Source organism: Capricornis sumatraensis, chromosome 23, assembly GCF_032405125.1.
Source record: "Capricornis sumatraensis isolate serow.1 chromosome 23, serow.2, whole genome shotgun sequence".
NCBI classification, from domain to species: domain Eukaryota; kingdom Metazoa; phylum Chordata; class Mammalia; order Artiodactyla; family Bovidae; genus Capricornis; species Capricornis sumatraensis.
The window spans coordinates 51,757,727-51,770,290 of record NC_091091.1 but is presented as its reverse complement, the minus strand read 5'-3'; the positions used below and the strand labels follow the sequence as shown (position 1 = coordinate 51,770,290).

The 12,564-nt window shown below is 58.3% G+C and overlaps 2 protein-coding genes across 2 annotated transcripts; both read left to right on the top strand.

Moving 5' to 3' along the window:
• Window positions 1-3,865: 3,865 nt before the first annotated feature.
• LOC138070247 (olfactory receptor 226-like) lies at window positions 3,866-4,801 on the top strand. The gene has a single exon (XM_068961386.1). It carries the CDS (start codon window positions 3,866-3,868, stop codon window positions 4,799-4,801), a length of 936 nt encoding a protein of 311 aa, XP_068817487.1.
• Window positions 4,802-12,132: 7,331 nt separating this feature from the next.
• On the top strand, window positions 12,133-12,564 carry SPRN (shadow of prion protein). The gene has a single exon (XM_068961723.1). It carries the CDS (start codon window positions 12,133-12,135, stop codon window positions 12,562-12,564), a length of 432 nt encoding a protein of 143 aa, XP_068817824.1.

The following is a 12,564-nucleotide window of genomic DNA, read 5'->3' as shown; positions in this document are numbered from 1 at the left end:
AGCGGAGCCCGAAGTGGGCCTGTGAGCACAGATCGCTCACCAACACGCCCGTAGTCTCGAGCACAACCCGAACCGCACACTCACAGGATTCAGGCTTATGCCAAGTGTGCTCTCTGATTACAATGACGTTAAAGTAAGTCAATAACAAAAATACATCCAGAAAATCTCCAAGCATTTGAAAATTTTAGAACACTCTTCCGGATAACCATGTTCTGCCCATATAATGGAACACAGATCCTCAGAAGCATGCCGGCAGAGCCAGACGGAGGCGGGGTAGTGGGTGGTTCCGCTCCGTTACAGTCTAGCAGACGAGCAGTCTGCGAAGAGAAGACTCAGAACAGCGTTGCCTCGAAGTGGGGGTGAAGGGTTGACTGGGAAGGAGCGTGCAGGGTGCTTCTGAGGTGAAGGAAGTTTGTGCCTTGATGAGGTGCAGGCTCGCGCATCTGTGCACTCATCACAACTCATCAGATTTACCATCTAAGACCTGTGCACTTCACTGTGTAAATAAAGTCTCAATAAAGACATTTAGAAAAGACTGTATAAAGAACTCCTGCCAATCAATGAGTAAAATGTGGAGACAAAGGGGCAAAAGACACACACACACACTCACAGGCATCTCACAGAAGCAGAAATGCTCATTGAAACTAACCATACCAAGCGCAGCAGAGAAAGCCAATTCATAGCACTATTTCCACCCTCTACATTGGCAGAGATTAGGAAACCCACCACACCATCTGTTGGGAAGGATGCGGTTCAATTGTAGGATGTAAGCCACACAGCCTCTCTGAGGAGAGAACTTGGCATCTTCTTGTCACGTTGCATGTGAAGCTCTCCCCCAGCGCTCCTGCTCGTCCGTGCAGCTCCAAGAGAAACGCTGGTGCGTGGCGCTCAGGGGCTGTGCGCGAAGGACGAGGCCACGAGCTGTGACGCAGAGGCGGACGTGGCAGAACGCCACTGCTCAGGTGTCAGAATGAACGCAGGGCAGCTACCAAGAAGAGAAAGAATCTTAGTACAAAAAAGCAAGACCCAGAAGACGGCACGTAGCATAATACCCCTTGTCATAACGTTTGAATACAAGCAAAACTACGCAACATCCATAATTAAAATGCTTTAGGCAGCAGGGGAATCCCACGAGTGGTCCCTGGAGAGGGAGTGGGAAGCGGGGGTCACTTAGTAGCCACTTTCTAGGTCTCGAGTTGAGAATAGGTTTACAATAGTTCCGTTATTTTACAACTAAATGAAAAGTGGATGCCCAGCGTGGGAAGGAGATGAAATGCGTGCTGTTGTGTAGCTTCCACTCCCCTTCGAGCCTCAGGGAAGGGCCTTGAGGCTGAGGGCCATCTCAGGATGGGCCTCACCAGGGCCAGGCCACCTGGAAGGCAGGCAGGAGGCCAGGCTCTGTTTGTCCCGAGGGGAAGGAAGGGAGCCCCCGCCCTTTACTCCATATTCCCTTCTTACATTCCCCCTGGGGACCCTGCAGTTGCTCTGAGAGTCTCACAGGGGTGAGAAATCTCAATTAAAGTCCTCTAGAAAGCCAGGGGGGTGGCAAGGCCACTAATGAGCGCCATAAAAGCCACGAGGCCATGAGGCAAGGGGGGAGACTCGGCATGCTTCTCCAGGCCCCGGCTGGAGGCCTGCAGAGACGTGGAGGCGCACCTTCAGCAAGGAGAGCGGAGGGGAGGCTGGAGGTGACAGCCTGGTCTCGAGGCAAAGGGCCTGGGGGTGCTAGGAGGGCAGACTTTCCGAGTTCCCCCAGCACACGCCGCCAAGCCACTCGGCCCAGAGAGCAGGGCTCCTGGAGCCCCAGCCCTGATGCCCTGGGTCCAGGCTGGCACCAACCCAGGTTCTGCAGCCTCCTCTGCCGCGTCGCTGACGGTCTCATATCCCCAGAGACTGGGGCACCCTCCACTCGCTCTGCTCCCCCCTGCACCCCCTGGGCCTTCCTACAGCCCCTCCCCACAGGGCTGAGCACCACTGCTATCAGTGGGGGTCTCCGAGCCCCTTCAAGGTGAGACAGGAGCACCCCAGTTCAGCCTCTGTGCCGCACAGGTAAACACAGGAGGAAGAGGCTGAGGGTCGCCCAAGAATTCCACCTGCCTGCAGGAATCCCCTCCACCTCCCATGGGGCTCCCTGGTCCTGCCGGTGAGGGGAGGGTCTGAGGAGGCGTGGACGCCCCTGAGGCCGGGCCTGCTGGCCAGGAACCGGCTCTGCCTCAGCCTGCCGCCTCCCTGCTGCCCAGCCATCCTTCAGACACCCAGCTCCTGGGTGTCCTGGCCCAAAAGTCCCAAACCACTCAGCCCCTGAAAGGCTCTGAGTGGACTGCTTCCACCGTCTCCCGAAGGCCGCTTTCAAGCTCAGAAAACACAGGATACAGACCTCAGGCCAGCTCAAGACGGGTCCACGTGGGGAAACCAAAGGTGGGGATGAACCCTCCCCCCACCCCCAGCCCCAGGCCCACAAATCCAAGGCCCCGATTTTGCTCAGCCCTGGAGATCCAGCTGGCCTTCTGATGGAAGCGCTGTGCTTCCTGAGGGTGAGCGGCCCTGGCCAGAGAGCAGCGCGGAGCAGCGGTGCTGGGGCCCACGTGGAGGCCAGGGGCGCCCGGGCACAGAGCCAGGACCGCACAGCAAGCACGCAGAGCAGGCCTGCTCCCCTGCGGTGTGCACACATGCGCCTGTGTGAGTGCACGCACATGGGTGTGTGTGTGCACCTGGGTGTGTGTGTGTGCGTGCACCTGGGGGTGTGTGTGTGCCTGTGCCTGGGGGGTGTGCAGGAGTGCACCTGGGGGGTGTGTGCGTGTGTGCCTATGTCTAGGGGTGTGTGCACCAGCATGCAGTTAGGTGTGTGTGTGTGTGCCTGTGCCTGGGGGTGTGTGTGTGCATGTACCTGGGGGGTGTGCAGGAGTGCACCTGGGTGTGTGCATGTGTGTGCGCCTGGGGGTGTGTGTGTGTGCACCTGGGGGTGTGTGCGTGTGTGCCTGTGCCTGGGTATGTGTGCACTGGCATGCACTTAGGGGTGTGTGTGTGTGTGTGTGTGTGCCTGTGCCTGGGGGTGTGTGCAGGAGTGCAGCTGGGTGTGTGCATGTGTGTGTGCGCCTGGGGGTGTGTGCAAGAGTGCGCCTGGGGGTGTGCATGTGTGTGCACCTGGGTGTGTGTGTGTGTGCGTGTGCCTGGGGGTGTGTACAGGAGTGCACCTGAATGTGTGTGTGTGCGTGTGCCTGGGGGTGTGTGCAGGAGTGCACCTGGGGATGTGTGCAGGAGAGCACCTGGGGGTGTGTGTGTGTGTGCCTGTGCCTGGGTATGTGTGCACTGGCGTGCACTTAGGGGTGTGTGTGTGTGTGTGTGTGTGTGTGTGCCTGTGCCTGGGGGTGTGTGCACCAGCGTGCACTTAGGTGTGCATGTGTGTGCACCTGGGGGTGTGTGCGTGTGTGCCTGTGCCTGGGTATGTGTGCACTGGCGTGCACTTAGGTGTGTGTGTGTGTGTGTGTGCCTGTGCCTGGGGGTGTGTGCACCAGCATGCACTTAGGTGTGTGTGTGTGCACAGGCATGCACACTTCCACATGTGGCTGTGTGCGTGGTGCTGGGACAGGCAGCAGTGCACAACTGAGAGCTTCCACGTGAGAGTGGACGTGAGAGGTATGCTTGTGCTCACTTGTGTGCAGGCGGGGCCCCCCTGCCAGGGGTTTGCAGGGCGAGGTGTGTGTTGGGTTAAGGATTGGGGGGGTCAGTGCTGCAGCAACTTTGAGAAGGGGTTATGGTGGCCCCACCCAGCTCTCAGGACCCAGTCCCCTGCCCAGCACACATCACATCTGCCTCTCTCCACTCTTCCAAGGCGCTCAGAAGTGGCCTCCCTGCCAAGAGGGCTATGAGCAATTCCACGGAGACGTCGGTGACAGAGTTCATCCTGCTGGGCTTCCCAGAGCTGTGCCACGTGCAGGGGCTGCTGTTCGGGTCATTCCTCACCATCTACATGGTGACCATCCTGGAGAACCTGGTTGTTATGGCGACCATCAGAGCCAGCCGTCAACTGCACATGCCCATGTACTTCTTCCTGGCCAACCTGTCAGTGCTGGAGACCCTCTACACCTCAGTCACCATCCCCAAGCTGCTGGCCGGCCTCTCGGCCTCAGCGAGGACGATCTCCTTCTCAGGCTGCCTCACCCAACTCTTCCTCTTCCTCTCCCTTGGCTCGTCCGAGTGCTTCCTTCTGGCCACCATGGCCTATGACCGGTACCTGGCCATCTGTCGCCCCCTGCACTACCCAGCCGCCATGGACTCCAGGCTCTGCCTGCGCCTGGCCCTCGGCGCCTGGCTGGGCGGCTTCCTGGCCTCCTGCGTGTCCACGGCTCTCATCTCCCGCCTCAGGCTCTGCGGCCCCAACATCCTCAACCACTTTTTCTGTGACATCTCACCCCTGCCGCAGCTCCCCTGCTCTGACAGCGCCACCGTCGAGGTGCTGGACTTCGTGGCGGCCCTCGCTGTGCTCGCCACCTCCCTGCTGGCAACCGTGATCTCCTACACGCACATCGTGGCCACGGTGCTGAGGGTCCCAGGAGGGGCTGGCCGCCAGAAGGCCTTCTCCACCTGCGCTTCCCGCCTGGTCGTGGAGGCCCTCTTCTACACCACCACCATCTTCAGGTACGCCCGGCCTCACGCCATCAGCAACTTTGACCTCAACAAACTGGTGTCCGTGGTCTACTCCGTTGTGACCCCACTGCTCAACCCCATCATCTACTGCCTCCAGAACCATGACATCCACGAGGCCCTGGCCAAACTCCACCGGGCTCCCGGCCCCTCCTAGCACCAGCAGCAGAAGGAGGAACTTCAAACCCTCCCACCCTGTCATCTGCTCACTGCCACCAGCCCATGCATCAGGTGGGCCACAGCTCTCTCCCAGCAGCCCAGCCAGCAAGCTCCTCTCCTCCTCCGTCACCCTGAGACACAGTAGCAGCAGCAAACTCCAAAGGCGCCAGCAGCCACTTTCAGGGAACTTCAGCACCAGAGCAGGGGACAGCTCCTCAGCCCAGGATGAGCTGGGCTCGGCTCTCTAGTTTTAGGATTTCTGTCTGGTTCTTCTCAGTTTCCCTTTTCTCTGTCAAATTCCCAGTCTTGTTTCTGTCCTGGGCTGCCTTCTGTCCTGCCTTCTGTCCACGACACCTGCCTTCTGTCCTGGGCTGCCTTCTGTCCACGACACCTGCCTTCTGTCCAGATTGCGTTGTCACCATGGTGTCTGCAGGCTCTTAATATCTGGCGTGGTGAATCCCTCTTCTCTGAACTGCTTTTTCAAAATTTGTTTACATCTGACTTTTATCCTTTTGTATGAGCCCCTGAGCTCCTCAGTCTGCCTGGGCTGCCGTAACAAAGCATTGCAGGGACAGCTCTGGGAGCACAGTGGTTGGGCTCTGTGCCTCAGTCCTTGGTTGGGGAGCTAAGATCCCACAAGCTATAAGGCACAGGGAAAAACAGTGTCACGGACAGGCTGGAATTCATTTTCTCAGTTCTGGAGCCTGCAACCTGAGATAAGGTCTCAGCAGCATTGGTTCCAGAGAAGGCAATGGCACCCCACTCCAGAACTTTTGCCTGGAAAACCCCATGGATGGAGGAGCCTGGTGGGCTGCAGTCCATGGGGTCGCTGAGTCAGACATGATTGAGCGACTTCACTTTCACTTTTCACTCTCATGCACTGGAGAAGGAAATGGCAACCCACTCCAGTGTTCTTGCCTGGAGAATCCCAGGAACGGGGGAGCCTGGTGGGCTGCCATCTATGGGGTCGCACAGAGTCGGACACGACTGAAGCGACTTAGGAGCAGCGGCAGCAGCAGCAGCGGTAGTTTCCCCTGAGGCCCGTATCCACGGCTTGTAACCAGCCATCCTCATGTGGTCATCCCTGGGTGCATGTCTGTGACCCAATCTCCTCTTATCTCCTCCTATAAGGACACTAGCCACATTGGGTCAGGACCACCCTGATGACTTCACTTTAACTTTTTTGACCTCTGTAAAGACCCATCTCCAAACATAACCACATTCTCAGGCGCTGGGGGCAGGATTCCAAAGTATGAATGCTGGGGCCACAGTTCAGTCAGCAGCAGGTTCCTGTAAGAGCTCTGCTGAGAGTCTCCTGGAGTCGCACACTCACCTAAGGGCGAGCGTGAAGGAGGCCCAGGCGTGGCGCCCAGCAGTGCCGCCTGCTTCTCCCGGTCACGCAGGTCTTCCTCCATGTTCCTCAATGCTGTTTATTTCGGCCATAAAGACCCTCTGCGCTCTGGGAGGTCATTCATAGGGTCCACTGCTACTGTGAATGGCGTCTCATCGCCCACCATTTCTTGCTCTGGTAGAGACGTTCTGTTTTCTCTGCCATAAGACACTCATGCGGACGCTCATGCAGTCAGAATATGCAGGTAGCAATCTCTCGCACCAACGGGGACAAGCAGTCAGGCTGTGAGCAGGGCACGGCCAGCGGAGCAGCCCCACTGAGCATCTTGGACCCAGAAGGCCCCTCCCCACCTTCCACCCACCCTCTGGCCTGCGTGTCCAGCCTGCAGTCCTCAGAAGGCGGCAGCAGCTTCCAGCACCGAGGCCGCAGTCCTGAGTGGAGGAAGGGGAGGGGAGATGTGCAGGCTCTGCCGGCCCCTCCTAGGGGAGCAGAGCCCTGCCCAGCACCCTCAGAGCACCCTCTGCGTCCCTGGCCCTGCTGAGGCGAGGGCTCCCCAGTTCCAGGCGTTGGGGGTGAGTGGTCGACCACAGAGTCCACAGCTTCTTCAGGGCACAACTGTCTTCTGGGCTCAGGACTGTGATCAACAGAAATGGTGAAAGTAGGAAGCGTTCCTTGCTCATGTTTTTTGATGAAACATATTTAAAGGCTCTCCACTAAATATGATATCTACTGAGAATTTGTCTGAAATATAGATTTAATCAAGTTTTAAAAGTCATTTCTATGGCTAGCTTTCTTGGCATTTTTCCCCACAAATGAATGTTGATGGAAATCAAATCAAATCACATAACAATATATAAGTGTATCAGATCAATATGGCGGACATCTTAAATTTACAAAATGTTACATGTCAGTTCAGTTCAGTTCAGTCGCTGTCATGTCCGACCCTTTGCTACCCCATGAACTGCAGCACGCCAGGCCTCCCTGTCCATCACCAACTGCTTGAGTCTACCCAAACTCATGTCCATTGAGTCAGTGATGCCATCCAACCATCTCATCCTCTGTCGACCCCTTCTCCTCCTGCTGTCAGTCTTTCCCAGCATCAGGGTCTTTTAAAATGAGTCAGTTCTTCGCATCAAGTGGCCAAAGTATTGGAGCTTCAACTTTAACATCAGTCCTTCCAATGAACACCCAGGACTGATCTCCTTTAGAATGGACTGGTTGGATCTCCTTGCAGTCCATGGGACTCTCAAGAGTCTTCTCCAAAACCACAGTTCAAAAGCATCAATTCTTCAGTGCTCAGCTTTCTTTATAGTCCAACACTCACATCCATACATGACTACTGGAAAAACCATAGCCTTGACTAGACAGACCTTTTTTGCCAAAGTAATGTCTCTGCTTTTGAATATGCTGTCTAGGTTGATCATAACTTTCCTTCCAAGGAATAAGCATCTTTTAATTTCATGGCTGCAATCACCATCTGCAGTGATTTTGGAGCTCCAAAAAATAGTCAGCCACTGTTTCCACTGTTTCCCCATCTATTTGCCATGAAGTGATGGGACTGGATGCCATGATCTTAGTTTTCTGAATGTTGAGCTTTAAGCCAGCTTTTTCACTCTCCTCTTTCACTTTCATCAAGAGGCTTTTTAGTTCTTCACTTTTCTACGTGTCACTTTTTTACATGTCAAATACATTTCAATTTTTTTAAAAAGACATTTAAAAATTAAGAAATGGCTCTTTTTTGCTCAGGCCTGTGGCATATCTTCATCCTGCTGGGAAGCTCCGTAGCCACCAATGAGACCAGAAGGGGCCTGATACACAGGACGAGAAAACACACAGGGCGTAGCGGAGGGCCGCCCTCATCGAGCTCTCCTCGACAAGGGGACTGCGCTCCGGAAAGTGGGGGCTGAAGTCGAAGAGCCAGATTCTGCCTTCAGGATGCGTGTCAGGGTTCAGTTAATGAAGAATGGCAAAAAACTCTCAGCTTTTATACCTGATGGTGGTTGTTTGATTTTATTGAGGAAAACGATGAAGGGCTGGTTACTAGATTTTGTCAGAAAGGTCATGCTGTTGGTGACATTCCTCGAGTCAGCTTGAAGGTCATCAAATAGCTAACGTCTCTCTTTTGGCCTTAATTCAACATTCAAAAAACTAAATTCATGGCATCCGGTCCCATCACTTCATGGCAAATAGATGGGGAAACAATGGAAACAGTGAGAGACTTTATTTTCTTGGGCTCTAAAAATCACTGCAGATGGTGACTGAAGCCATGAAATTAAAAGATGCTTGCTCCTTGGAAGAAAAGCTATGACAAACCTAGATGGCATATTAAAAAGCAGAGACATTATTTTGCTGACAAAGGTGCATATAGTCACAGCTATGGTTTTTCCAGTGATCACGTATGCATGAGTGAGTTGGACCATAAAGAAGGCTGAACGCTGAAGAATTCATGCTTTTGAGCTGTGGCGTTGGAAAAGATTCTTGGGAATCCCTTGGGCTGCAAGGAGATCAAACCAGTCAATCCTAAAAGAAATCAATCCTGAATATTCATTAGAAGGACTGATGCTGAAGCTCCAATACTTTGGCCACCTGATGCAAAGAACTGACTCATTGGAAAAGACCCTGGTGCTGGGAAAGACTGACGGCAGGAGGAGAAGGGGTCGACAGAGGACGAGATGGCTGGGTGGCATCGATTCAATGGACATGGGTTCGAACAAGTTCTGGTGATGGTGAAGGACGGGGAGCCCTGGAGTGCTGCAGTCCATGACATGGCAGTCAGACACGACTGAGCGGCTGAACAGCAGAAACAGAGGGAAGAAGAAGGACCAGGATCGTGTGTTGGCAGTGAAGGTGCAGTAGTAATACATCTTCATAATCAAAAACCCAAAAACCAACCGAAACAGAAATGAAATGTGCCGTCTTCTTCTGAGAAAATCATGAGTGTCTTCCTGCCTTTGTGCAGCAATGAGTAAAGCGTGTCCATAGGCTCGACGCCACCTGGGCCTGAGCAGTGGTGACCTGCTTTCAATGTGCTGTTGGGCCCAATGGCTAGTATTTGTTTTTATGTTTTGGTTTTTTGGCCATGAGGCATGTGGGATCCCAGGTCCCCAACTAAGGGTTGAAACTTCACCCCTGCATTGAAACGCCAAGTCTTCCCACCAGGGAAGTCCCAGTGGCTAGTATTTCATTTGAATTTTTCATGGTAATAATTAAACATAAAATAGTCTAAGTTGCTTCCTGCGCTTCCCTCACGTCTCTTAACAGGAAAGGCTTAGCGCCTCGTGAAAGGGCTCATTAGCCGCCCTCCATGGCCCCTCCTGCGGAGTGCCCTTGACCCTCGGCCTCTGAAGGGGGAGTCCATCAGACTCAGAGTCCAAAACTGCGCCCTTTCTCTCATACCTGCCGTCTTGTTGCTGTTCATCTAAAAAAATGCCCTTCGCTTTCTAGCTCAGCTCTGTTGGCGTACCGCAATCCTGTTTTCAGAAGCTCCTACAGTCTCGGCCCCCGTCACGGCATCTTGCTCTTATACAAACGCAGTATCTCCCCCAGTCTTTCTGAGCCTGTGGATTATTTTTGCTTTTTCAGGTTTTTCTCTAATTCCTCAAACTTCTTGAGCCTTTTTCCCCCTTTCCTTTGCTGTGGTCTTTATGGTGTTGCAGACTTTCCAGACTTTCCTCAAATGTCTGATAAACGCGGCTGCTGTTTACACTTTAACATGAAGGCTGTCTGGGAGCCGTCAGGCAGGACCCTTGAGAACGAGGGAGCAGGGATGTCCCTGGGCTGGGGGCCCTCTGAGTGCAGGTGACAGAGAAGGTGCCCGGTGTCAGCTGGGGCACTGCCCGACCGGGAGGCCGAGGGGGCACGCCCCTCACTGCCCCCTGGCCTGCCCTCCAGCTCCGGCTCCGGGCTCCGGGCAGTGGAGTCACAGGTGCGGCTGCTCCCGACTCGGGGTGCCCCAGGAGAGGGGCCAGGCCCGGCCCTGCCCTGGGAAGCAGGTCCGTGTGGCCAGGAAGGCATGTCACATCCCCTCCCAGGGCCAGGGAGGGGGAAGTCACAGTCAGACCCCATGGGCGAGAATAAGAGAAGGTGGGCTCCCAGGGGACACACCGGAGCAGGGGAAGGGTGCTGAGAGGCCACAGCAGTGACCATCCCTGCAGGCCCCACGCGGCATCCTGATCTCGTCAGAGAAGTGCCCTTGTCTCCTGGAGGTGAGCAACTCACTGAGGCTGTTCTGTGCGTGGGACCAGGGAGTCCACCAGAGGACGCGAGCCTTGGACGAGTCCCGCCTCTCCCGTCGCGCATCGCCACACCAGCGCGAGGCCTGGGGCCAGCAGGCGGCTCTCAGCCATGGCCCCTCTGGCCCAGGTGGCGTTTGAAACCAGCAGGGCCTGAGCGTGCCCAGGACAGCGTGGGACGCGGCAGCGCTGAGCCTTCAGGGACCACAGGACCGGACGGCAGCGGAGAGAGATGGCGTCACAGAGGCGTTCTCGGCCAGTGCACTCCTGACACCGTGAGCGAGCCGGTGTCCCCGCGGGGGCGGCTCCGGCGAGGCCTAGAGTCTGGGGCTGGGAGGGGGCCGGGAGGAGACTCGAGGACAGACAAACCTTGGGAAGCAAGATGGAGCCAGGCCCAGGGGTCCAGTCCGGCGGGGACCTGGAGGGCCGCTAGCTGGGGCAGTCGGGTTACAGGTGGCGAGGCCGCCTGCAGGCCCTGGAGGAACCTGAGCAGCAGCCTTGGAGGCGGGAAGAGGGGTCCCGGCTCCCCTTTCCCGCCGGGAAGGGGGCCTGCGAGGGCCGGTGCTGCGCCGGGAAACGGAGGGAAAGAGGAACTGGAGAGGGTGTGAGGGAGATGGGGCTTGGGGTCCGGGTGGGGCGGGGAGCGGAGTGTGCGAAGTTGCGGTGAGGACGGAGGCGGTGGAGCTGGGGGTGCGAGGTGCTGAAGACAGTGGGGCTGACTGGCATCGGGGGACCCGTCAGGATGCGGGTGCGCAAGGGACGGAGGACCGGGCAGCGAGTGGGCGCGGGGGCGGTGCTGGGCAGAGGGGGGCTGCGCCTGCGAAGGCCCGCCCCGGGGATGAGCCTCCGCGTCTGCCCGCCCCACGCCCAGGGCGGAGGCCGCACGCACGTCCCCGCTCCGCTCGGCGCCCGCCGGGTCTCCAACACAGGCCCCCTTCCGCTCCGGCCGCGGTACTCGGAGCCGCCGCGGTTTTACCCGAGGCCCGCGGCTGGTAAGACCGGGCGGTGGGGGGCCGCGTCTGGGGCCGGGAGGCGGGGGGAGCCGCCGCCCTGGGGTCGCCTCTGGTCCCCGGCCCAGCTGCGAGCCAGGCGGTAGCGGGAGGGGCGGAGCGCGAAGCAGAGCGGGCGGGAGGGGACGTCAGGCTGGACCCTGCCCGGGGCGGGGCTCGCACCCCGGCTCCAGCCCCGGAGCCCCGGAAGGGGCCTGGGAGAGCCGACCGAGGCTCCCTGCTGGCCCCTCTCCAGACCCTCACCCGCTTCCTTTGGGCCCTCGGACCTGGAGACGCACCCCCACCCCACGGTGGCCGGTGGGCCTGCGGGCCCTGGAGCGGCCCACACATGGAGCCCCCCCCCCCCAGGCCTGAGCGCCCTCAACCGCAGGGGGCTCGCAAGCCCCATCCTCTGCCCCTGCTCCACGCCCCACACAGAATAGCCCCGCTGCAGAACCCTCACCTCCACCCGCGCCTTCCGGGCTATTGAACAAGACCCCCATCCCCGCCCCAGGCTCCAGGCCCTCATCCTCGGGCAGGCCTGCCCCCAGCCCACCCCGGCCCACTCCCCACTCCTCCAGCAGGCGAGGCCCCGCGTACCGCCCAATGCCCATCCCGCCCCTGAGCCCTGAGCCCCTGTGCCTGGGCCCTGAGCGCCTCCCTGCCTCCCCACGTCCTCTGTCCCCAGCCCCTGAGCGCCCCGCCCTCACAGAAGCTGAGGTCCCCTCCTCCGTCCTGCAGGCTCTGCTCCAGGAACATGAACTGGGCGGCCGCCGTGTGCTGGGCTCTGCTGCTAGCGGCCACCTTCCTCTGCGACGGCAGTGCGGCCAAGGGTGGCCGCGGTGGGGCCCGTGGCAGCGCCCGAGGCGGGCGCGGCGCTGCGAGGGCGCGTGTGAGGCCGGCCCCCCGCTACGCGGGCTCCTCCGTGCGCGCGGCCGCGGGGGCGGCGGCGGGGGCCGCGGCGGGGGCGGCGGCGGGCCTGGCTGCGGGCTCGAGCTGGAGGAGGGCCGCGGGGCCGGCGGAGCTTGGTCTGGAGGATGCGGAGGACGGGGCGCCCGGCAGCAACGGAACAGGGCGAGGCGTCTACAGCTACTGGGCGTGGACCTCAGGCGCAGGGCCCACAGGCCACAGGCACCTCTGCCCGCTGCTGGGCGGGGCCCTGGGCGCCCTGCGGCTGCTGCGGCCCTAG